Source organism: Ciconia boyciana, chromosome 22, assembly GCF_034638445.1.
Source record: "Ciconia boyciana chromosome 22, ASM3463844v1, whole genome shotgun sequence".
In the NCBI taxonomy this organism is placed as follows: Eukaryota; Metazoa; Chordata; class Aves; order Ciconiiformes; family Ciconiidae; genus Ciconia; species Ciconia boyciana.
The window spans coordinates 5,682,003-5,705,708 of NC_132955.1; the positions used below are offsets into that span (position 1 = coordinate 5,682,003).

At 42.9% G+C, this 23,706-nt stretch overlaps 1 protein-coding gene across 4 annotated transcripts in view; it reads right to left on the bottom strand.

The window, feature by feature from the left end:
* MYO1D (myosin ID) overlaps window positions 1-23,706 on the bottom strand; it is a 195,922-nt gene that overhangs the window by 56,260 nt on the left and 115,956 nt on the right. For 3 of the 4 annotated variants that reach the window (XM_072885932.1, XM_072885935.1, XM_072885933.1), the window contains exons 17-21: window positions 20,344-20,567; window positions 19,036-19,180; window positions 18,347-18,451; window positions 8,967-9,080; window positions 3,668-3,822 (exon numbers count right to left, since the gene is read on the bottom strand). In XM_072885932.1, coding sequence (XP_072742033.1) covers window positions 3,668-3,822; window positions 8,967-9,080; window positions 18,347-18,451; window positions 19,036-19,180; window positions 20,344-20,567 — 743 coding nt within the window. Of the gene's footprint in view, window positions 1-1,962; window positions 2,516-3,667; window positions 3,823-8,966; window positions 9,081-18,346; window positions 18,452-19,035; window positions 19,181-20,343; window positions 20,568-23,706 lie in introns of those variants that run through there. The other variant, XM_072885934.1, reaches the window with a different exon arrangement.

Genomic DNA, 23,706 nt, shown 5'->3' on the forward strand with positions numbered 1-23,706 from the left:
CCTCCCCTTTTATACCCACCCTCACTCCTCCAAGTGCTCCTCAGGTCCCTTTCTCCTGAACATGGGCTCCAACACTTGAAGGGACACTGTGGCCACATCCACAGCTTCTGAGAGCTGTGTCCCCTGCGCGGTAAGCAAGAGCTTTGGCAAACCAACGACGAGAGCAACGCGCTACCCTCATCACTTCAGAGCATCTTTTCTTCCTGCCAAGCAGCGTAAGAGAGCCCCGTGATCCAAATTTCATACGCTTGCTCCTATGAGGGACCACCCAACAGACTGAGCTGCTAGAGGATTTTTCCAGCTATTTCATGCACTCTGCTTAATCACAGCTCTTCTCACCTGGCATGCACAAGGGCTCTGAGACAGCCACAGCTGGAGAAGAGCAAGGAAAACACCCAGGCGAACTCAAATTCACGGACACATCTAAACCCTGTTCTGCAGGCAGGCATGAGCTTACTGTGGCCATTACTTCAGCATCTCAGCTGGCTTTCCCATCATTTCTGTTGGGAATTCAGGTACCTAAATAACTGCACTGTTAAAAAAAATAATAATCTAGCTGTTATATTAGAAGTATGACCCAAACACCAGTTAACTTGACTGCATTCAATTAATTGTCTTAACTAGCAGAGTCGCTACTCCCAAATTTTATAGCTCATAAAAGCATCATGTTAGTTTTATCTTAGAATCATAGAACCGTTTAGGTTGGAAAAGACCTTTAAGATCATCAAGTCCAACCATTAACCTAACACTGCCAAGCCCACCACTACACCATGTCCCTAAGCACCACGTCTACACGTCTTTTAAATACCAGCAGGGATGGGGACTCATCCACTTCCCTGGGCAGCCCCTTCCAATGCTGGACAACCCTTTCAGTGAAGAAATTTTTCCTAATATCCAATCTAAACCTCCCCTGGTGCAGCTTGAGGCTGTTTCCTCTTGTCCTAAATGCTATATAGTTTAAATTATAAAATGCTTTTATGCTATATAAATACTAATTTGTGACCACAACCTGAAAGTAAGAAAAATCCTACTAGGAATAACTTTAAAAAGATGCAGCTTTGGGTAGACTTTCATGGGCAAAGGGAAAAGACGTGAACTCAGGCAATACGTTCCCAAATTTGAAGCCTTTATGCCGAAGAACAGGGACAGTGCAACTTCTCCAAAAGCAGCGGCCAGAATACAGCACCTAAAGACATCACCTCTAAGCTTTATGCCTCACCTATTTTTTGCTGAAAATTTCCAAAAATTCCCAACACATGATGTGTCAGCATTGAAGAAGGGTTTGGAAAAATTATAAAAACTGAAACAAAGCACTTGAATTAGAAGGTTTAGGCATCCTCAGCACAGATGTCACCACCAGCCGCCTCCTCACCTTTCCTACACACTAATACAGAATGGCATAGAATTTTACAGGATTCTATTACACAACTATTTAAGTATCACTACCTACTGCACTATACCTAACCAAGGGCAGCTGTGCAACCTTACCCTTGCTAAAACCTCGTAACAGGGGTTTAAGGACTGGCATCGAGATGGCTGGAAACGACTTTGTATGTTCAGAGGGGACCGTGAGACCCCGCTGTAACCCAAGGAAGCTGCTCCCCACGTCCCAGGTGGAGCACAGCTCTGAAGTCCCATTACAGGGTCACCCGGCGACTGAACTTTCCGGCTCCAGATTTTACTGCTGGATCCACTTTCTTTTCACAGCAACCACCTTCTGACAGGCAGGACAGAGAAACCTGACACTTGCCATGAGGCACACGGCAACTTTCAGCTAATCCCGTTTAATGAGGAATTCCCAAAGTGCCTCTCAAGCAAAGGGTCAGCTAATCCCATTCACTGACAAGATTGTTTTACTCTTCGAAAATGGAAAGTGTCTGAAAACAAGAATATTTCCTTTTATTTTGATTTATAGATATTGCTTTGAAGAGGGAAACCATGACATTTAGATATTTAGAAAATTAAATGTGAGCTGTTCCTGTACATTACCGTTAAACCAGTAACTTTTATTAGATGTTGGAGAAAAAGGGGCTTTTAGACCAGCTCTCCCATTTAACCAGCTGTGCTGAGAGTTGTCATTTGAAGCAGTAAAAAAACGTTAATATTGTATTAAGTGAAGATTAAACAGCATATAAAAGTATTGAACTGCCATTCTACTACAGACAGTGATTAGATAAAAACAAATTATTTTAAAAGATAAAATGTCATTGTTAAATCAGTATAAGAAATTGAAAATCAATAGTTATATGAAAGGTGCAATATTTTAGACTGATGGCCACACAATATACTTTCTTAAAAGGAAGAACATGTGCCTCATACTGAGCTATACTGGATACGTGACAAAAAGGCTGGGTACTTCATAGTAACATCTGAGCGAAAGGAACAGCAAACCAGGGCAGTCAGAACACTGAACATACAGGATCTGGAGTGTAATCAACGGTTTTTCACAGCTCTTCCCAACATTAGAGACTCGTTAAGGCACCGAAGAGCATCAGCTATCTCAAGAAGATGTCACCTGTGTTCAAAACATGCCAGACATGAAAGAACTCCAGCTACTTCACAGGATTCCTGAAATGAAGTGTGTTGCTTTACAGTACCCATATCTCCTGAGCCTTCAAGAGTAGCTACCTTTGAAATTAAACTATATTTCGGTAAAAGCAAAAACAGAGAATGTTTTCTGTTGCTTTTCAGCACTGAATTTCCCAAAACAAGCTATGCCAATGCTGAGAATTCATTTCAAATGAACTTAGCACCTACCTCCAGCAGTGGTGAGAAGTGGCTAAATCAGCATGTTCTTCTTGAATTCATGAAAAAATTTACCCAGGGATCTAACGTAACTTAAATTCACTCTCATTGTCCTGCCACTTGTAGCTCTGTATGAATATTTACCTATAAAGATTCCTCTTTATGGGTCAAAAATGGAGCATGATATTGTGAATGGCAAAAGCCAACGCTGTATGTGATGCTGAACAACATCAATCCTCATGAGAATCTGTTCTGGAGGAGTAAGGGAACAACTCTGAAGGCCTGTTCACTCCACACACCATTTCTCTACAGAGTTACTTTTATGTGAGTGCCTGCAATGCAGTCACTGCTGTGATGCTTGTCTGGACAGTCCCAAATTTGCCCTACGGTATAAAGGGGATTATTGCTAGTTCAGCCTGTAGCTACAAGCAGCTCAATGCAAGATAACCACTTAAGTGTTCAGTCCACCAAAAGTCAGCTTTTGCACGATGATTTACACGAGAGTCAATTTTCAGGAAACAGAGATGACATTTTACAGCTCAAGCAATAAATCATCTACTGATACTGGGGGCAGAGGCAGCAATTTGGGAAAGGAATAGCTATATCTTAATTCTACATGTAAAGAGTTTGACTGTAAGAAGCATTCAGGAGACATTGTGACACACTCAAAATGCATCTTCAGTGATATTTGTCCCCAAGCACCCATGCGCTAACAAACACATAAAGGGAAGGTAGAAGGGGAAAGCAGGAGCTAAAAAGCATGTTCCAAAAATGCAAGGAAAAAAATGTTGCTCTGGTATCCTAGTAATGGGGTGAAGCAATACAGATAAAGCGCAAGACTGGCATCAAAATGACTTCAGGGAAAGCATCTGATTTGGCACGCTAGACTGAGTCTTCAACAAAATCTATCCCCAACACTGACCTCTTGAAGTGACTTGCCAGGACTCCCACCAGCTCTCCAATCCTGCTGTCGTTAGAGGGCTCTTTACTGAAGAGACAGACAATGAGATCCTTGTTGTCTTTTGTGTGGAAGACCACGAGCTGGTCCTTTCCATTGGAGACGCTCAATCCTATCAACTGTGAAGAGAAAGCAAGAACAATGTTATATATGTTGATATATCTTTGCTACTCACCAGGCTAGTTCTCTCCTCTCCAGGATGCCGTGCTTGCTCTCAACATCTACCTCTACCAGCGAGCGCAGGGCAATGGCAGTGTGCCGGTCCTCACACTTGCTGAAAAAGTCAAGGTGAAACAACGTGGTTTTTTTGGAAGTCAACGGTCTCAAAGGTGCGAGGAAATGTTACCGTCTAGACTGGGTTCACTCTGAGCAACTCCTGCCAAGCAGCACTGTCCCGTGTTACTGTAGTGCCCTTCTGCCTACCCAATACCATGGGCCACCCACCAAAGAGCGCAGCGGGTGGAATTCTAACCGCTGAAGCTTGCTTTCCCAAAAATCTCACACTGGATGACACCACATCGCTCAGCGGCAGAGCCACAAGCCTGCTTTTATTTCTTTTCAAAGGAAACCAACAATAACCATGAGTATGGCCAACAACCGTCTTCAAATTCACATACGCAGCACTGGGAACGCAATGATACGCAGATAACGTAAGAATGAAGTTTACTGAAAGCCTAAACATCTTGATGAAGAATAAAAGTTGCAAAGCCATGATGATTCCAGTATTTAGGCATGGATTATGGTCTTGCTGTTCTGACAAAATAAAAAGGTGTGGGGTTTTGGTTGGTGGGTTTTTTTGTCTGTTAAGTAACTGCTGCTTGGCATATTAAAAGCTTTGTCCTCATCGTCTCACAAAGCAAAAGCAGGAAATTTTTAGGAGTGGCAATGGCAATCTGGGTACACAGGCTATTCCGATGAATCTTAGAAAAAGCAAAAAATGAATCTGTGCAGGGGAAACAAAATATAAGGATGGTAAAAGAAAGTTGAAGAGGCAAGTACGTTTAACAAACCAGTGCTAAAAAAAATAAAATTAAAGAAAAAGAGAGAGAAAGGCAAAAGAATGATAAGTACAGAGAGAGAATAGAGCAGACCTTCCCTGTCCACCAAAGGACTACACGACCCCTTTGAGTCATCCAGAGATTTGCAGAGAGAAGCCACATTCTCCTAAAAGTGAGAGGCACCAATATACCATTCTGTGGAAATTAAAGTCTCATTATTCCCTCCTTAAAGAAAAAAGCCTTCTGTGTAACCCCACTGCCTGTGCTGGAAAGGATATTAGCACCAATCGAGCTGGAGACTACTCACTCCTTTCAGAAGCATGAATCATATTCAGAAACAGTCTGGATCCGTACGTGTGGTTTAGCAGTCACAACGTATTATTTCCAAGAAACCTGCTCCAGCTCTGGATGTCTAACACATACCAGACAGCAGCATCGTCCCAGAAAAGCACGCTACAACCAACATACAGCAGTGCAGTCTATGCCCGATTTTCTGGATAAAACACTACACAAGTTTAGAATCACTCGTATTTTGTTGGCTTATTATCACAGTACAACAGCCTGTCTGCACTACACAATTGCTGATATTTTAAACACCGAGCAGAGACCTCCTGCTACCAGTTACGTATACCCAGCACAGGTGGAGTTTATTCTCTGCTGTTCACACTATTTTGAGGTTATGAAATACTTTAAAAACAAGCTACACTTCATGCACAGACATTAACAGCTGCCTGGGTTTATAGCGTCCCTTAAAATTAATTTGCATGCTTAAATAACATCCTGTGAGCACAATAGCACCACAGGGACGGCTGCCATCGAGGTTTTAAATGTGCACCAAGTGTGAAAGATGAGCAAGTTGAAGTATCCAGATTTGAAAAGCCTATTTAAACATGAATTATTCAACAGAACCATGTTAAAAGTCCAAGAGCCCTTCAAAATTTTCCTATTTCACCCCTCCCCATAAGACTATCGGAACAAATAAATATAACACAAAAGAAATAGTTTCAGAGGAGGTGCTTATCTCAGTATTTACAAACACTAATATTAGCTCTGCTTGAAGATCAGGAAAAAATTCTCAGGATCCACAGAACATCCTTTATTGTATTCACCACTGTACTGGGAAAGGTAGTTGCAAGATCCTTTCTGCTGCTCAGTCGCCTGTTAATTCCCTTCTGCCATTATCTGTTTATTTTCTCTCCAGGTAAGAACAAAAAGATAATTGCATATTGGTACTTCTGAGGCAACTGCCAGAACGCCTGCACACAGAAAATCCCCCAAAGTATCATCTCAATCCAGCGAAATAGTCAGGGTTGAAAGGAAAGTTATTGCTTTGTCATCATTTGCACAGCATTACGTGTTCCTCACACAGGACACAAAACAACAGAACGCGGAGCCTGGGACCCGAGCAGGCACGCGTTACGGGCTACGCTTAAACCATTTACATGTAAGCATAGGTAAAGGAGATGGGGAACTGTAGTGTGATTTCTTCAGCTGAAAACAAGTTTCTGGTCGTAACAGACATCAGCTGACTGTCTCCAGTGAGATTTCCATGGAAACACCATCCCTGAGGATGCTGCCGTGTTGATAGGGTGCTTTCGAAACGCTGATGGCAAGCAGCACGGCTAACAGGCGGGCGAATTTCAGCTGGGTTCACCTTTACATATCGGAAGGGCAATCCACCTTCCCCAGTGCACGCGCACCTTTCTAGCAGGACGTATCTGATACGCCGATATACATCAAGACTGCTGTAATTATTATCCATCTGCTTCTCAAAAATCTTCGTGTCAGTTCAAACAATTGTTCTTTCCCCGAAAGGGAAGGAATCTCTGTATCACTAACTGGCTCCTTACACCACCTCCCTGTACGCTGTAAAAGGGTTTCCACACAAGAAGGGATCGGGCATGCGGAAAAACGAGAGAGAGTGCGCAAGGCAGCTCAAGAGGTGAAAGACAACGCCTATTCAAATCATTAAGTAACAAAATATAAAACATAACTACAAAAAGGAAAAAACAACTGCATTATAGCATTAACCATTTGCCAGAGTTCAATTTAAGAAATCCTGGCAAAAGAAATACAAGTATTTCATGTACTGTGTATGAACCAAATACGTTTCCAAACTCTCTCCTCCTCTCCCCTCTTCCTGCGGCGCAGAGAGGGGTCAGCAGTAAATCAACAGGATCAGTGAGCACGCCCTAGCACCATGGTGCAATCCTGGTGCGTACGTGCAGATTTTCTACTGTTCCCCAGGACCACAGTGCACGAGAAGCAGGTAAGAGGAGAGGCTGTGGCCAACAGAGCAGAAATTCATCACTACAGCATTTACCAGTGGTAGCTTTCATCAAACTTCCACTCTGGAATATTTTTCTGACACCTGTATGAGTCAGTGAAGGGTCTTTTGGATCCGTCCCTCCTGTGCAAGTACTCCAGGACCACTTCACAGTTGCTCAGGTCAAGGAAACTGTTCAGTCAAGAAGCCTTGTGGCAGGTTGCTAAAGGGAATAATTGCAGATCTACAAATAAAGCTGATTTATATTTACAGAAATTTACGTATTCTAAGAGCAAGAGACCTATATGCACAGACCATTAACTGTTTTGCTGCCAGAGGAAATGCAAAGCAGCCAGCCAACACACAGCCTGCGCTACAGCACTCTGTCTGAATGGATGCTCTATTTTAGACATCTGTGTTTCGTGAAAAAAACCAATAATTACGGACATTTCTAAGTAACAGATATTCTATAGGCAACCTACAAATTGTATCCGACTTGCTCGCCTCCTTTAATTTTTAAGGCATTAAGGATTTCAGAGGAAAACATTCAGGCTACCAACACACTGACCTGGTCTTGTGCTGTTACATGAATGTACAAGCTCCACAGGTGTCCATCAGACACACAGGTAAAGCAGACATTTTTCTAAAGCTGTGATAAATACAGATTTACCTGTAATTACTAATGTAGTAAGTGCATTGAAGTGGCCTAGCCATTTTGTATAAGGTAAGAGTGCAGAAAACTAATAGCGAGAAATTGCAATAGACAAAATTCCACCTTGTCCACCTGAGTTCACCTTGATACTTCACAAAAACCCACCCACCTAGGAAAAACACTCTGCTTAGACTCTCTGTGTATTTGAGCAAGTTGGTTTGCACAAGCAGGAGCCAGCCATTTAGCAGCGTAATCTGCTGACAATTTCATTTTGCACAATTAAGAGATAATGTCAGTAGAACAGCCCATCAACTGAGGAAAATGACGTGCAGCTGCTAACTCCCTGGCAGTAACGTCTCTTCAAAACAAGAGACACTGCCATGGAGACGTTGCTTTGCTACAGCGAATGCTCTTACTAGGGCAAGCAAACAAGGAGACGAGCACACTGCTCCACGCACACGCTGCGGTGGGTGGTCGGTGCACAGCTCAGGTGGATCACCAGCAAGGAGGTTAGAAGAGGAGCTATAAAACCAACATTATGGATGCAGTCTGAGCTAATCATTCACTCCACATTTGCAGATTAGATTTTACCGTTACCCTAATCCCATCGCTGCTGTTTTAGCAATATGGGGCTGCCAGATTTATTATTTCTCCAAATGCAAACGTCCCAACAAATTTGTGTACGACATTTCCAAGCAACCCAGGCAAGTTCTGTAGGTTTAAGATAACCGTCGTAGTGTTACCTCAGGCTGAGGAAAACAAACAAGCAGTTGAATCCACACTCCAGGATGCTGAAGAGCTAAGATGAGGTTTTCCCCCATCCCCCTTCCTACCAGTGATAATCTGCTGCTCTGTCACTGGCAGCTAAACTCTGCTACCCCAAAGGCCAGAAACCTCCCTATAATCCCGAATTTAGCTTTGATAAGATTTACATTAAACATGAACAAATATAAAATTAAAAAAATTCAAACATGACACGAAGGATCAAACGAACCCCCAGAGACACAGAAATTGTGTTATAAGCTGCTGTGAAATGCTAACCCCCTTATGGGGCCAAGATCTTGCGGCGCACAGCAAATAAAAAACAAAATAAAAGAGCGAGCAGAAGAAAGTGTGATAAGCAGGTTGGTTTCTAGCTTGTATTTTATGCACTGAAATTAAAAGCTAACATGATGCATCAGTGTTGTAGATAACTGTACTATAACTGTTTTAAAGACATCAAATATATTAAAAATTGTAAACCAAGGTTTTCTTCCATTTTATGGATATGAAAATGGAGCTAAACAGTAAATGCACTGCCCATGACTAAGAGAGCCCGAGATGAGATTCCCCCGTCCTTGTACTTACATTATAGAGGGGGATGGTCTTCATCACTTTGTACTGCTTCATAGGGTCCATCTTATAAAGGTGTCGATCAGTAATGAAGATTGCTCTGTCCTCCACCTTATTAAAGCGATTGACCTGCAAAGAAGCAAATTTTCAGTCCCACTAATCACTGCAAGAACATGCAGAATAAAACTTTGCAGCAGTAAATATGCAAAACTCACATAGCTCTTAAACAGGTTTTCTCCACAGATCTTGAAACAGTGAAAAGGGAAGATGGACCCCGTAATCCCATTTTACAAATAGAGAAACGCAGTCTCGGAGAAGCAACATTCCCAGAGTTATCCAGCAGGGCTGGCGCAACCCGGGAAAGCCCACGGCCTCAATCAGATACGGGACAGATGCTTTTCCCTAGCAACATTCAACCTGCGTCCTGTCCGCTGGCAGACAGCAAGGCCAAGGCAGGTGGCTGTTGTTCCGACATTATACACGTGCCTTTGTCACCCCAAAAGCATGACCCGGAATACCTGCCCGGCAGAGCCAAACAGGGTGTCACCAGGGCCTGTGACAGTCCAGACCCGAGGCATTTGAAAGCAGATGCTTTGGCCCATCCTAAATTTGAGTGGGTCCCATTTCCCTCTTTTAAAACATCTGTGCCTTGGACGTAGCTAAGCAACTTGCCCAAGATGTGGAAAACCTGGACAGCCACCCTTCCCCTGACCGTTAGCGGATGTGTTAGCTGAGTATGGGCACACTCCACCAGTTTTGCTGAAGTTGTGCCACTCTGCAAGAAGGATGAAGAGACTGGATGGGCCAGATGGAGCCCGGGAGAGCCAAGCCTGTACGCTGGGACCTAGGCAACCAGCTGGTGGGAGGAAGGCAAGGTTATTTCTTGGCAAGCAGCAGACCCAAGCTGGAGTGCCCTCAGGCTGCAAGGAGTACTGAACGCCCCCCTCTCCATTCCTAAGCAAGAAAGGCAGAGCAAGAGCACAACCAGTCTGGTCTAAAGGCTCACTGCCATTGAGAACAATGTCCTGTTGCCCCTTCCAGGAGGTCCTAACCCCACACCCCGAGCCAGCTCTGGTGCTCATCAACCCTATCAGTTCGTTAACCTGACAAAAATCTGCCCTTTTTATAAACTTAGCGAGGGAAGGGCACAACGAGCATCAGAGCTGGGGCAAGGGAAAAAGGGTGAGGCTCTGGGTAGTGATAAACAGGGGAAGAAAACAGGACGGCTCTGTTCAGCAGCAGCGAGCTATGAGATCAGTTCAGACGTGCCAGACCTGTACTGAGAGTACAGCAGGTTCTTCTATAGAGGTGGACGTCGCTCAACCCATATTTTAACTTGACTTTGTGTTCTGTTACGACGTGGTATTCAAGGCAAGGATGTCTACAGATCACTGGTGGGCTCAAGCTCCTCAAAAGAAGTTCTTTAAAACAGGAGCTTGCTGTCCAACTACGGTGTCTAGGGCTATTCTGGGAACACGTTGAGCAGAGCTACAGCATCCAGCAAACTTCTAGACCAAACAAGAAAGCACCCAGAGGCATCTGTGCACCTCTGAGGTTAACTGACCACTGAGTGAGCTTTTGTTTTGTTTTTTGTTAAATGCTTGTACCATTCTCAGATTATTTGGAATCTGGACTCTGGTCCCCTGACTCCCACTCCACTCCTGTAAGATACTTACTACTAAGAAAATCATAGTGCACTACAAACAACTTTAATACTGGCTTCCAAAAAGAGGCAAAGGTGTTTTAATCTTCAGATGACTGTACCCTCTGACAAAGGTAGGGTACAGAGGAGATGGAGCTAGACTTCTTGGAGAAGAACAGCAAAAGGATGAGGCAATGGGCAGAAGATGCAGCAGTAGAAAAGTCCAACTGGACGTAAGGGAAAAAAATCTCCCCCGGAGGGTGGCAGCCCTGGGACAGGGCTCAGAGAGGTCGTGTCACCTTCATCCTCGGGGATTTTCAAAACTCAGCTAACTGAGAGTCTGAGCAACCTCATCTAACTCTGCCGTTAGCCCTGCTCAGAGCAGGAGGTTGGAGCCCAGGCCTCCAGAAGTCCCTTCCCAGCGAAATCATCCCGCGATTTCATCAGCCCATACGCTACCAAGAAAATAGACTTCACAGGATCTGAAATATTCTGACAGTTTCTAGTAGTTCAGCAAACACAGCTTAGTGTCGCCACTGGGAAACATTAATATCTTAATATCTTAATGTTGTCACTGGGCTCTACAGTTGTAAATTTAAGACCAATTACAGATACATGCTATAATTCAGTAAGAACCATTAGTTGCCTGCTGAGGCAAACCACTATATTATCACCTGTAATCTCACTGGCAGTCAAGAGCAGCAGAGATTATCTGAATATATATCTCCCAACCCTCATGGAATAATCTTAGGCATACTCAAGAAGTTGGTTCACTTTAATTTGAACTCAAAATACTATCCACCCGGGATACTGATTGCATAACCAGGCACTCAATGTATGGGGAAAACAAGCTCCGTCTTGAAGTATACTTATGGTTTTTGTGTGGATCAACCCTAAAACATTTTTTTTTTAAATACCAATTATACATAACAGTTCTGATAAGGTAAAAATTAACTGTTGGAAGATGGCAATATGTGAGCCCCTCAGCAAGTACAGCTGAAAACAGCCAAGTGCGTAGCCCCACGTCCCAGTATTTTGTTGCGGTTCACGCATCCAGTTTCTATGTAGTAAGAGCAACGGGAGAACAGATTATTTAAGCACCAGCCAATGATGCAAAGTAGCAGACAGGGCCCAGCAGCAAGCCATGTACAGTGGTCATATAATGACATAATTTCTCTTTTTTCTAGGTATTCTGGCATTCTGAATTCACGTCTATTTTTGGCCACCAAAGAGATCTCCAGCAACAGCATCCTTCCAGTACCTGACAAATTAAATCACCAAAACCGCTGTCAAATACCACAAAAGCACCTCTGGAAAATTATTGTAAAAATATGCAGCTGGTTATTAAAAATGTACTCATTCAAAGCATACAAGATACTAAATGTTGTACCTTCACAGTAACATCTGATCTGGGGAAGATCTGGAAGACTGAAGATAATAAATCGCTATTCCACACCTTATGGAATTAGTGTGATTGTTTACAAAAACAGAAGTGGGAAGATCATGTTACGGCAGGAAATAAAATTATGTTCTCTCCAGAGAAGTGTTTTATACCCTGGGATCATGCCTTTATTCATATCTCCTTTCTAAACACAGATCATTTAAACTCCCCCCATCCCACCGCAACTCACCACAAATATTCTTCTAGGCTGCTGGTAACGTTAGGCTCCAGCAAGTGGGGTTTTCACAGAGGAAACATGCGTCTCACTAACATTACAATTAATTTGTCCAGGAAATACTACACCAAAGGAGAACATCTGATGCCACCTAGACTTTCAGATACCCCAAGAGGCTGGGTACTAAAGAGTCACTAGGCAAGATGCAAAGTTTTGTCAAAAGCAAGTGAGAAAGTAGGACACAAAGTAGAAAGTATTTTTTACTAAGGCAAAGCTGGAGTCATCGGTGTATCACAGTCACAGAGATATTTATTAATCAACTGAGAAGGGTAGACAAGGGTGAGACGTGATGAGGCGTATGAACATAAATAGGATTTTCCTAGGTGAAGTCAGGAGACAACTGGAGAACTCAAATATTCTCAGTCAACAGGCAGCAGAGTGGCAAAGTTCAGAGCAGATAAAGGCAAAAAATGCAAATTGGAGAGCTACATGACAGCTTTAAATTAACGGCACCAACTCAGAAAAAGTAACTGAAGATGATTTTAGACAGCTCTGGATAGATCTTGGCACAAACAGGCGAGGCAGCTGAAAACAAGCAAGGCGTTAGCATGCGGTGAAGACTAGCATGGGGAATAATGTCCTGGGTGCCATGGTCTCGCTTGGAATAGTGTGTGAAGCACCAGGATGGTGAACATGGAGACTATAATGGTTCAGAGAAGTAAAGAAAATGATTGAGGGCCTGGAAAATCTCACAGGAAGAGATGCTGAATAACTGGGATTATTTTAGGAAGCAGATGAATGGGAGAAAAAAAATAAAGGCTATGAAACACTGAATGGCCCAGAGAAAGTAGGTTAGGAGTGTCTGGTGCTACACATTGAGTTGTTTGAGCAGAGTAGCACTGGTTCCTCAAACCGTAATTTGGCTGTGCAGCTTACAGCACACCACGCTCCATGTCTGGGGAGTTTAAGCAAAAGCTTCTCCAGTCCGTTAGGCTGTGATCTGCCCCACACAGACCTCAGACCTGATGCTGCATGGCCATGGTTCCCAAACATGTCTTTTTGATTTAATTTTTTTTAAAGAGTCTGACAACACCACCTGTTCACTGCCATGATCCTGCTTGTTGCTTCCATCTCAGCGTCCTCCGTGTTGTCCGTGCTCACCTCCAGCATGGAGCCCACAGTGACAAAGGGAGCAGACCTCACCGAGCTGTGCAACCAGAGCCACCCCACCGCAGAAGGTCCTGCAGCTGCTGCCCAGAAAGCAAGGATGGGAAGCATGCCCAGCTTTTGCAAGGCAATATAATATTGTAGTAGTTCTGCAAGCGTGTTTTAAATTCCACTTCTTTCTTGTGGTTACCCACTGTTTTTAGTGTTCACACTGAACAATAAATTCCGCTGAACAGCTAGAGACGTACTGAAGGGGAAGTCCAGCCGCTTATCTTATGTGAGAAGCAAGTTCTTGCTGCCCTGGAACTCATGTCCTTTTCAGCTCTTTCCAAGCAATTGCTTTGCTTCAGGTGTCTCATGCATCTATGGCATATTTATGTAAATAATACATGCTGTGTTTTTAGAAGTAAACTGTCACATTGGGAAGCATGCACAGAAAAGATTCAGACAAATGCCAGCACCATTGCAAATGCCACTATTCTTTTGATTTTGTAGGAGTAGAGACAAGCCTTATGTTCTCAGATACAGCTTATACCCTCCCGGAGAACAGCCCTTCCTAGCATTGTGTTCTCTGCACCTTCTGGGCATTTTTTATTTATATCTTTGTTACTCCAAATGTGAATCAGTCTTAATTTAGCTTCTTGACTAGCTTATGGGGAAAAATGAAAGTCTAGGCTATAGCAGAAAAACCTCCAAATGAGCTTTTCGGGTCTCTGCCAGGGCCTCTAGACACCGCAGGGCACTGGGCTTTGGAAGAGATGGTCCTCTCAAGGGAGCTTGGTGCCACAAATGACAAGGGAGAAAGTGGGAAGGAAAGCCTTATTCTGAAAAAAAAAAGAGAAACTGTTGTTTCCTAGGTGATACAACAAAATCTGGTGGTATGCATGAAATATGCATTTGGTTACCCAAGGCAAAAAACTTGAAAATTTCCTTTGAAAAAATGAAGAGCACCACAATGCTCAGAAAAGATGTATTTTTCCATAGGCAGAAATGACCTGCTTCTACCTATACCTACTGCAAGAAAGCAAGCACATGCACCTCTCATCAGCAAGACTTCAAAGTCTCTTCACAGACCTTCTATTAAAAAAGCTATAAAAGCTTCGGTCCAAACAGATTCACCCGTTGTTATTCATCTCAAGCTGTTGAAATTAAGACCCCACGCACTCAAGCTAAAGAAAACTTTACCGGCAGTTATCAATACTTCAAGAGCAGTTCCCTGGCTGGTGAGAGTTGGTATTACTTCCTTGACTTCACTAGAACAATGTCAATCATCAGCTAAAAAAAATCTGTCTCAAAGAATTTAATGGTTAGCAAATACATAAGATATGTTCTATACATAAACATTTTTAAACACATGAAGTCCAGGCTTAACTTGTGTCTATTCAAGCTGCCCAGTACTTATCCTTTTAATTTCTTTTCTTTCCAAGGGAAGAAGTGTATTAGACTGCAATTATCTGAAAATTTTGAAAAGCAGACATCTAACATTGCTGTTGACAGTCAAGAACTACTTCACATGTGGCGTGATGATTTGGTACCTCACTGAAAGCCGCAAAGGAAGTTTGATGCTGCTCCAGAAATAACACATTCACCTGAACTCACCAAAGTGCTCTCTCGTTATCAGTAACACCTTCCTGCCTGACTAAGGGACCAGCACATTTTTGGCTCAAGAATCCTCAAATAAGCTGAATCATGAAAATATACCACGAATGAACTTGAGCAACCTTATTCCGTGGACTGACGCTTTGTTAAAGAGTATTATTTAAGGGAAGCAATGAAATCACTTGGTAATTAATTACATTTTCATTCCTACAACTCACTCTTCAGTCCCCTGCTAAACCTTCGTGTGAACCAAATTTCAGCTGAGAAACAAACAGTAACAGCCAATGTGCAAATCTACAACAAACCAGGTTTAGTGTAAGAAATTCGACAAACCTCCCTGCAGTGAAAGTTCTGACCACAGAACCATTTGGTTCTGACCAAATGCTCTGACCACCAAGACAGCCTGCACGTGCTAACACCAAGGGCCACACTTGTGCAAACAGCATTTGGTATGACATGGGGAAGTTAAAGAAGGATAAAAGGAAGAAACTTCATTATTTTATTTATTTATTCTTTAAAAAAGAAAAGGGAAGAATGTAGCAATCAGAAGAAATTCCCCCCACCCCACAGCACTGAAGGCTGACCCTCAGACTGCTGTTACTTTTTGGGTAAGAGGCAGAATGCTACAGCTTGTATTTTTGATAAAAGAAACACCTTCACTTTGAAAAGACAGCTTAGGATATAAATTGTTTTATGTGAAGAGTAAAAGAAGGCTAATGCTGTTTTCAGGGTAAAGACTGTGCTCTTGTAGTCAAAGCACGGAGTCGCTCACAGGCTCTACAATAGTTTTCACTGTTGCTTAGTCTGCAAATCAGATGTTCAAATTTAAGGCATAATAGATTACCTAAAGAAGTGCATTGGTTGGAAAGGGAAATGGTAAATCTTGAAACGTAAAATCTTTGTCTTGTTAGCTTTCAAAGTTCAGGATTATTTTTCTTCTCTCCTTCATTCACTTCAGGCTTGCCTGGACATTTCTTGTCCATAGAAGAAGGAAGACAAATGGTTCACTCAAAAAGATACTACATCCAAGCATGGATTTGAAAGGGGTCATCTGCTTTTGAGTTTAAACATGAAGATGTCCTGAAATCACCAGGCTTACACACATCATTAAAGATCCTACAGAGTTGCAGTTTTGCCCTCAACAGCAATGCTGAAATGATTTTATCCATTTGTCGGAGGAGAGGTGCTCCTATCTGCTTCTTTAAGACCATCCTTTTTCTAAAGGAGATGCTGCATTTTCACTAAATTTAGCTATATTTTTTCTGTCTAACAGAGATCCTTAAGAATGAAGACCAGAAACAGTATTAACGACCTCAAAGACTCAGGCACAGCCGGGTTGTGGATGAGCAGCAGTTCCCCCGTGCCGGCTGACCCGTCACCCACGGCTCTGTGCGCATTTCTCTGTCGGCAGCTGCAGGTCAGCTTGTCTTACCCCAGCCCCGCTGTCGCTGCCCCTACATATGGTACTGCCATGCTCGTGCGGGTGCTTCCTTTACTGATGATTTCGAAAGCCATGCAAAGGTATCCCTAACTAAGCAGGCAAGCGGAGGATTAAGCCTGACCTCTCTCATAGAAGAAAGTGACCAACAATTTAACCTTTAAAAAGATCAAAAAAGTTACAAGGTAATTTAAAAACCACAAGACCACAAGTCTATAACCTCACAGTCTCTGCAGTATTTTCTGATTTCAGCTCAGCTACTTTTTTTAAGCACCGATGGTAAGCTAAAGCTTTCTTCACCTCTGAGAGCACTGACAGTAACCTTTCAGGCTCAGGAAGAAATCCACTTTATGATAGGTAACACCTATTCCACCTCCAGACTGCTTTTATTACTGAAGTGCTGGGACACCAATGCAACAAACCCCAGCAGAAAATGGATTTTTCCAGCAAGTAAACCCAGTAACAGGATGTATAGAAACAAGGCCCGTTCGTATGCTCAAGGATTTCTTCATACACCATAAACAAAAAAGAACTGCTCAGACACTTGCCTAAAGGTAGGAGCTCTGTGCTTGCACTTACTGAACAGGATAAGGTATGGGTCTGTGCTTCAGAAAGCTGCTTTCCCCTATGCTTGCACAGGAGATTGTCCTTCAAAGCTGAATCAGGAGCAAGCGAGAGAAACATAAGGACTTAAAAGCTTAAAAGTTGCATAACAGTGAGCAAAATTAAACTTGCACGCCAGGTATACACGTACTATACACCCTCCGCACCCCGAGTAATTCCCCTCACCATCACTCCATTCCCATTCAAAACAACAATTCCTATAATCACATCTTTAAGAACTGAAACTTGTATTTTTACAATTATTCCAGTTTAGCTAGAAACAGCAACAATTTGGAACCAGTTCATTAAATGAATTAGAAGAGGAATTATTTTGTTGTCAGCCTAAAGTGAAAAAAGCCAGGGGGAAATTCTCCTTTATCTCTTTGTCCCTAACAGAGGTTCCAGCCAAACTGCTGCAAGATTGTAAAGAGGAGGTTTGGACCCAGACTCTCCCCATCCTCCTTTAATCCTAACAACATAAATCAATATTCACTCAAACCGCTCATTCAGCTAGCGAATCATGCTCTTAAAGAGAACGTGCAAAAAGCGACAGAATACTCCACTGAAATATTTTTGTTTGGAAAGCAGTAAGAGATTTCTATTTTTATATACACAAATCACTGTTGAATGATATATAACTCACTACCACTAGCAATGAAGTTTTGTTATAAAGTGAGATTTTATGCTGCAAAATGAATTTTGTTGTTACTGTTAAATATAATATTTGCAGAATGATAAAAAATAATCATGCATATGCTCCACTTCTGGCAAGTGGGGACCAACTGCAATAGGACATTTTTAGAAATAAAAAGAATATACAGTTTCTTAAAAACACTTGAACATCAGCAGCCCCGGCCTGCTGTTGAAATTGTTTTTGTCTGTTGGCTTTGTAAAATTCAAAATATTCTCTCCTGACAGACATTTAAAACCAGCATCATTTAGATCATTACGAACTACCCATAAAAAATTACGCAAGCACATTTTTCTAATTAGTTTTTTAAACCTTCTGACCAATTTAACAAAAAAACCATTCTGCTATGAAAAAAGTCAGATCCAAACCAGTTACACAGAATCAAGTGAATTTATTCATGCCTCCGACATGAAGGGGCCACAGAAGCCACTCAAACCAAGCACCCTCTGGTGCAATAGGTTCAGAGTTATGTACCCATCAAAAAATCACTGATACTGAAACAGGATGGCTTTGGACCGCCATCTGTTAAAGCATCTCCAGGATTACCTCCTCGCCCTTGGCTTCCCAAGATTTCACCTCGACCACAAGAAGTTTCCCCACCCAGCCCATGTATCTGCAGACCACGCACATGCTGGTTACCTTGCGGACGTGACAGGAGAAGAGAACGTTCATGTACTTGTCTTTCCGTTTCAGCTCATTGGCAACAGGGATGAAAGAGCCCGTGGTCTGAGGGTTATCTGGTTTCTGAAAGAGCAAAGACAGGCACATAACTCTTCTTGCTTACTGAAGAAAGTAATTGCATTACGTCACGGCAGGCCAGAGAGGACTGCAGCTGCACCACCTCGTCCAAAGGCTTCCCCCAGTCTCTGCCTCATTGAAGAGCAGCAGAGCATCTGGAGTTTTATTATGCTTTCTGAAAAAAAGCCTTAACAAAACAAAATGCTTAAAGGAAGGACGGAGTAAAAGGAAGCAATGCAACTTGCCTAGAGAGAATTTCTTTGTCCTCTTTCATTTTATGCTATTTCTTAACATCCCATTATATCTAGAATTTTAGTTTTGCATTGACTTCTTTCCTAGCTTTCACCATTTGAAGAGCCAACTGATGGCATTACTCATTATCTTTTAATGCTGCTTGTCATGCTCAAGCTAAGCTTAGCATTCAGAAAAATCACTCCTAGAAGTCAAAGACTCTGAAACTATAGAAACCCATTTACAGAGGAAATTTCAAAGTACTTCTCCTTCCTAAGAAACAGTCACTTTTTCAAATTTCCACCCTTTTAGCATCCTAAGCCCTAAGCCACTGCATTGATCACTTCACTTGTACTCACCAGTGCGATGTAATTCCCCTCCCATGCTCTTTGTAGGCCAATATCAGCTCTGTGACCCTTCAGCACTTCCATGGCAGCAACCTTGGCCCTCAGTTGAGGTAGGACTTCTGGTGGGACGCTCCGGATGAGTTCACCTGCTCTCCACCTGCCGCAAAATGCCTGAATCAGTTCCACAGTCTGTACCATGCACTATGAGGACTAATTCTGCCAGATCAGCACAACAAGGGCACCCCTAGACTGTAGATGTCAAGGGCAAAAGAAGTCCTTCCATTGCATTCATAAAGCTGGAAACATCAGCTATCATTTTAAAGTCACATATCATCTCCGACTCCTAACAAGTTTGTCTGGTATAGTTTGTCTTGGCTGGTATAGTCCCCGTCCCGTACCCAGAAGTCAACTACTGGCACATCTGTTTGCAATAAAGTTTTTGCAAGCCCATTTTTTGTCTCATTTACAACATCATTCTCCTTTTATAGCTGAATTTGGCCCTAAAACTGAAACCTAACCAACTGTAACATGAAACAGGGGAGGGTAGCCCATCCATTACTCCGCACCACACTCCAGCCTTCAGCAGCAACATCACGTCTCCAAGATTAATGCTACAAGAAGTCTTTTAGCAACTAAAATTTTGTAGTTATGATAACTGAGCTTATATAGAAAGCAGGACTCTGCCCACATAGGTTGCGGATAGCTTTCAAGAGACAGCTAGGGAAAAAAACAAGGCTGACTTGATCTAGTGCTGGTGGTAATCCCCCCTCAAGCAGATGGCTGGACTGGAGATCTCTAGAGGCCCTATCCAGCCAACACTTCTCTTGTTCAGTGACTTTCAGAAGTCATCATTTTTCAAATTGGAATTGTAACTTCTTTGTCTACAACTTACTAGAGAAAAAGTCACTAGCTTTTACATATTAGGAGGTTGTAATAAGGGTATAAAATACCTCTTTTGCACATAGAATATGGGTAGGTAGTAGAACATTGCTTATTCTATTGCAGAAAAGTACTGCTTACTATAAGAAGTCTAGATGAAGTCAAAAAGACTCCTTTTCTCTCCCCCCATCTTAACAGCAGCTGCTCTTTTCTTTTGAAACCAACCAGAAAGGGGCCAAGGAAGAAAATACAATGTCCATCCTGACTAAATCTTTGAAACAGAATCGTTATTTGCCTGGTCAAGGGTACCAAAAGCCATTGACATCTTCATCTATGACGTCCAGTTAATGTTCTTCAGTCATTTTTCCAACTTTTATGGAACAAGCAGTAGCTGTTCACTCCTCTCGGTTAGACTGAAAAGACAAGAGGTTTTCTTTGTACCTATGGTAAATGGTCTGGAGTGCCTCTTCAAACCGGCGCAGCACTTTCGGTGGAGCGGGCCATTGCACGTGCTTGCCATAATCCTTCATTAGCCTCACATTGTGAAAGCGTCGGGCAACCTCATGGATGTAGGCCTTCACTTTGTAGCGGCGGTAATATTTGAGTATCGTGAGGGCAGCCTTTGTCCTCTTATAGCGAAGACGAGCCAAAGTGCCCCTCCAAACCTAAGAGTCAGTGGAGAAGACAGTTTTAGCAATAAAAAGCAGGATTTTTTTTTCTTTCTATACTCCTTCTAACCAGCTGAAATCCATAAATATATTAGTTTTATTTTAAAGGAACTGACTCCTCTGTGCTAATCAAATCCAATTAAAACATCACTGAAAAAACACTGTGTTTACCAGTGTATCGAGAAACAATTTTAACACTGACTTAAAAAGATTGCTTTGAAAATAGTTTGGGGAATATCTATCCAGGCCATGTGCTGGAAAGCAAGCAAATATGCCATACAGATGATATCCTCCCAACTTGCCGGATGGGAGGCCAGCTCCACCAGCACCACTGCGAGCCTTATTGGTGCCCGGAGAGCACCACAGGCAGGAAACACGCCATGTTCTGGGCTTCTCCTTCCAACACCCCGTGCAAAGAGGCACTCTGGGACTTAGTGCCGGAAGACTGCTTGCAGTGCTGACGTGACTGTCCGGTGCTACCAGCTCCTAACTTGAAGACCCCATGCACGACGAGGCATGGCAGTGCTCAGCCAGGCTGGGTAGGTTGTGCTGCTTCTATCCTGTAACCAGAGGAATGTGTATTCACCTGAACGCTCTCAAGCTGACATGCATGTCCCTGAGGGATTTGTCAACAGCTGTACTTTCTCTGTAATATCATCCGCCAAGATGAAGATTGTATTTTTGTTTCCTTGTAGAATTAAACTGGAAGGATAATGAGTCTCCTGCATCCGAAGAGTGCTTCACTGCTCACTATGGACCCTGCTGGAGAGTTTATTTCCCTCTTGAGAAACATCCCATAGCACCATTGATGCATATCAAGCCTTCTATTTACAGAAGAATTAATTAATTACCTGAGGCAATTTCCAACATGATATTCACTTTATGAAGCTGATGTCAAAGGTTCTCTTGACAGCTTTACTGACAATCCTGATATGTGGCTGAGAAAAACTATACATAGCAAGCAGTATAGCAGAGGTGAGGGGTGCTCTCCTCTATACCCTCCAAAGAGGAAACAGAGCCTTTGGGTTCCAAACCCCTCAAAAGCAGAGACCCTCTTCTTCCAACCTCTGACAGAGTAACCTGACAGATATCTCCCGTTCACAACAGACACGATTCACGTAGCTCCGGCAGAGCCTGGGAAGTTGCTTGAGCACCCACCACTTCACTGGTGCATTTGATGCTCCATAAAGCACATTTGTGTTCTAGCACACCAGAACAGCGTCGAGACCCTACACAATGCTGCCCAAACATCCAAGGTAAGGCTGAGCCAGTCCATCCCTCAACTTGTATTTTAACGTGTCCAAATGCCTGTAAGCCTACAACCTCCAACATTTTATTCCAAGACAGAAACCAGTCCTCAAAACACTATGAAATCACCCTGAAGCCTATGCCATTCTGTGGATCATTTAGCGTGGTGAAAGCCAAACTGCAGCTGCTAAGTCCCATAGGGCTGAGAAGCAGATGGAGCCCAGCTCACTCCTATACTGTATGTTGTGTATTGTTGGTAGGAAGAGGAGGACGAAAATGATCCTTGACAGCAAAGTGTAGGAAAATGAAGCAAAGCAAGCAAGTAGGGCAACAACTCAACATGTGCAAGGTGACCGAAGGCAACGTGCTCCTTATCAGACCTGGCCCTCTCCAGGAGCCACTCTCCTAAGGAGGGCGTGGGAACAGAGACTATTTCAGCAGTCGAAGGGAAGAGTTGGGGAAGCGAGGCCAGACACAGAACAGCAACAGGAAAGGTAAGAGCAGGAAGCACAAAAAGCAGTCCCTGTAACCATGGCAGAAAATCAGCACCGCTGTACTGACCAGACAAGCACCACCAGTAGGGAGACTGGTGTGGTTTAGCCCCAGTCGGCAACGAAGCATCACGCAGCCGCTCGCTCCCCCTCCCTCCTCCCAGGGGGATGGGGGAGAGAATCAGAAGAGCAAAAGTAAGAGAACTCGTGGGTTGACATAAGAACAGTTTAATAATTGAAATTTATTATTATTATTATTATTATTATTATTATTATTATTATTATTATTAATAATAATAATAATAATGTAATGAAAAAGAAAATAACAAGAGGAGGAGAGAGAGAGAGGAACAAAACCCGGGGAAAACAAAAAAACCCAAGTGATGCAACCGCTCACCACCCACTGACTGATGCCCGTCCCCAAGCAGCGATCGCTGCCCCCCGGCCAACTCCCCGCAGTTTCTATACTGAGCATGACGCCCTGTGGTATGGAATAGCCCTTGGGCCAGTTTGGATCAACTGTCCTGGCTGTGCCCCCTCCCAGCTTCTTGTGCATCTCCTCACTGGCAGAGCATGGGAAGCTGAAAAGTCCTTGTCTAGCGTAAGCACTGCTCAGCCACAACTAAAACATCAGAGTGTTATCAACATTACTCTCATACTAAATCCAAAACACAGCACTGTACCAGCTACTAGGAAGAAAAGTAACTCTATCCCAGCCAAAACCAGGACAAAAACAAAGCGCGAGTTAAACAGTGAACAGTGGACTGGTACTGAAAATCTCAACACCGCATGCATATAAAATAATATATAACACTTTCCTTATTTATTCTTTGACATCATTAGACAGATTGAGGGAAAGCATTATCCTCTGCATCACATATGCTGTTCTTAGTAGTCACTTTTAGCACACTTAGTTATAATTGTAGTTTTAGTTCTATATAACCTGCATGTCACAGAGAGATACAAGAACATTGCTACAGAAAGGGCATCAGAGCTCCTGAGAAGCTCAGGGCTTCCTGAAGCCACAAGCTAAAACCGACTTGCACAGGACCTGGATTTCACCCAAAGTGTGTCAGGCTGATTTAGCATTTCCATGTCTGAGGGCATATCAGATTCAGAAACTCTATTAATTTAACAGAATCAGCAACTAGGATAAAATAATGGAGCATCTAAAGAGTACTGAAGTAATTTGTGCCCTTTTTTAAAGAAAAATCAAGAAGACTTGGATTGCTTGAGACATTGAAACACAGACTGCAGTGTCACAAAATGTACCTGCAAGGAATGTATGGACAGTAAACAAGATAAACTGGGTAAAAACCTACTGCCAACTTCTCATTTTTTAATTTAATAAGAATAGAAATGAGGAACAAAGGGTTCCAGGTCACAGTTAAACAGCC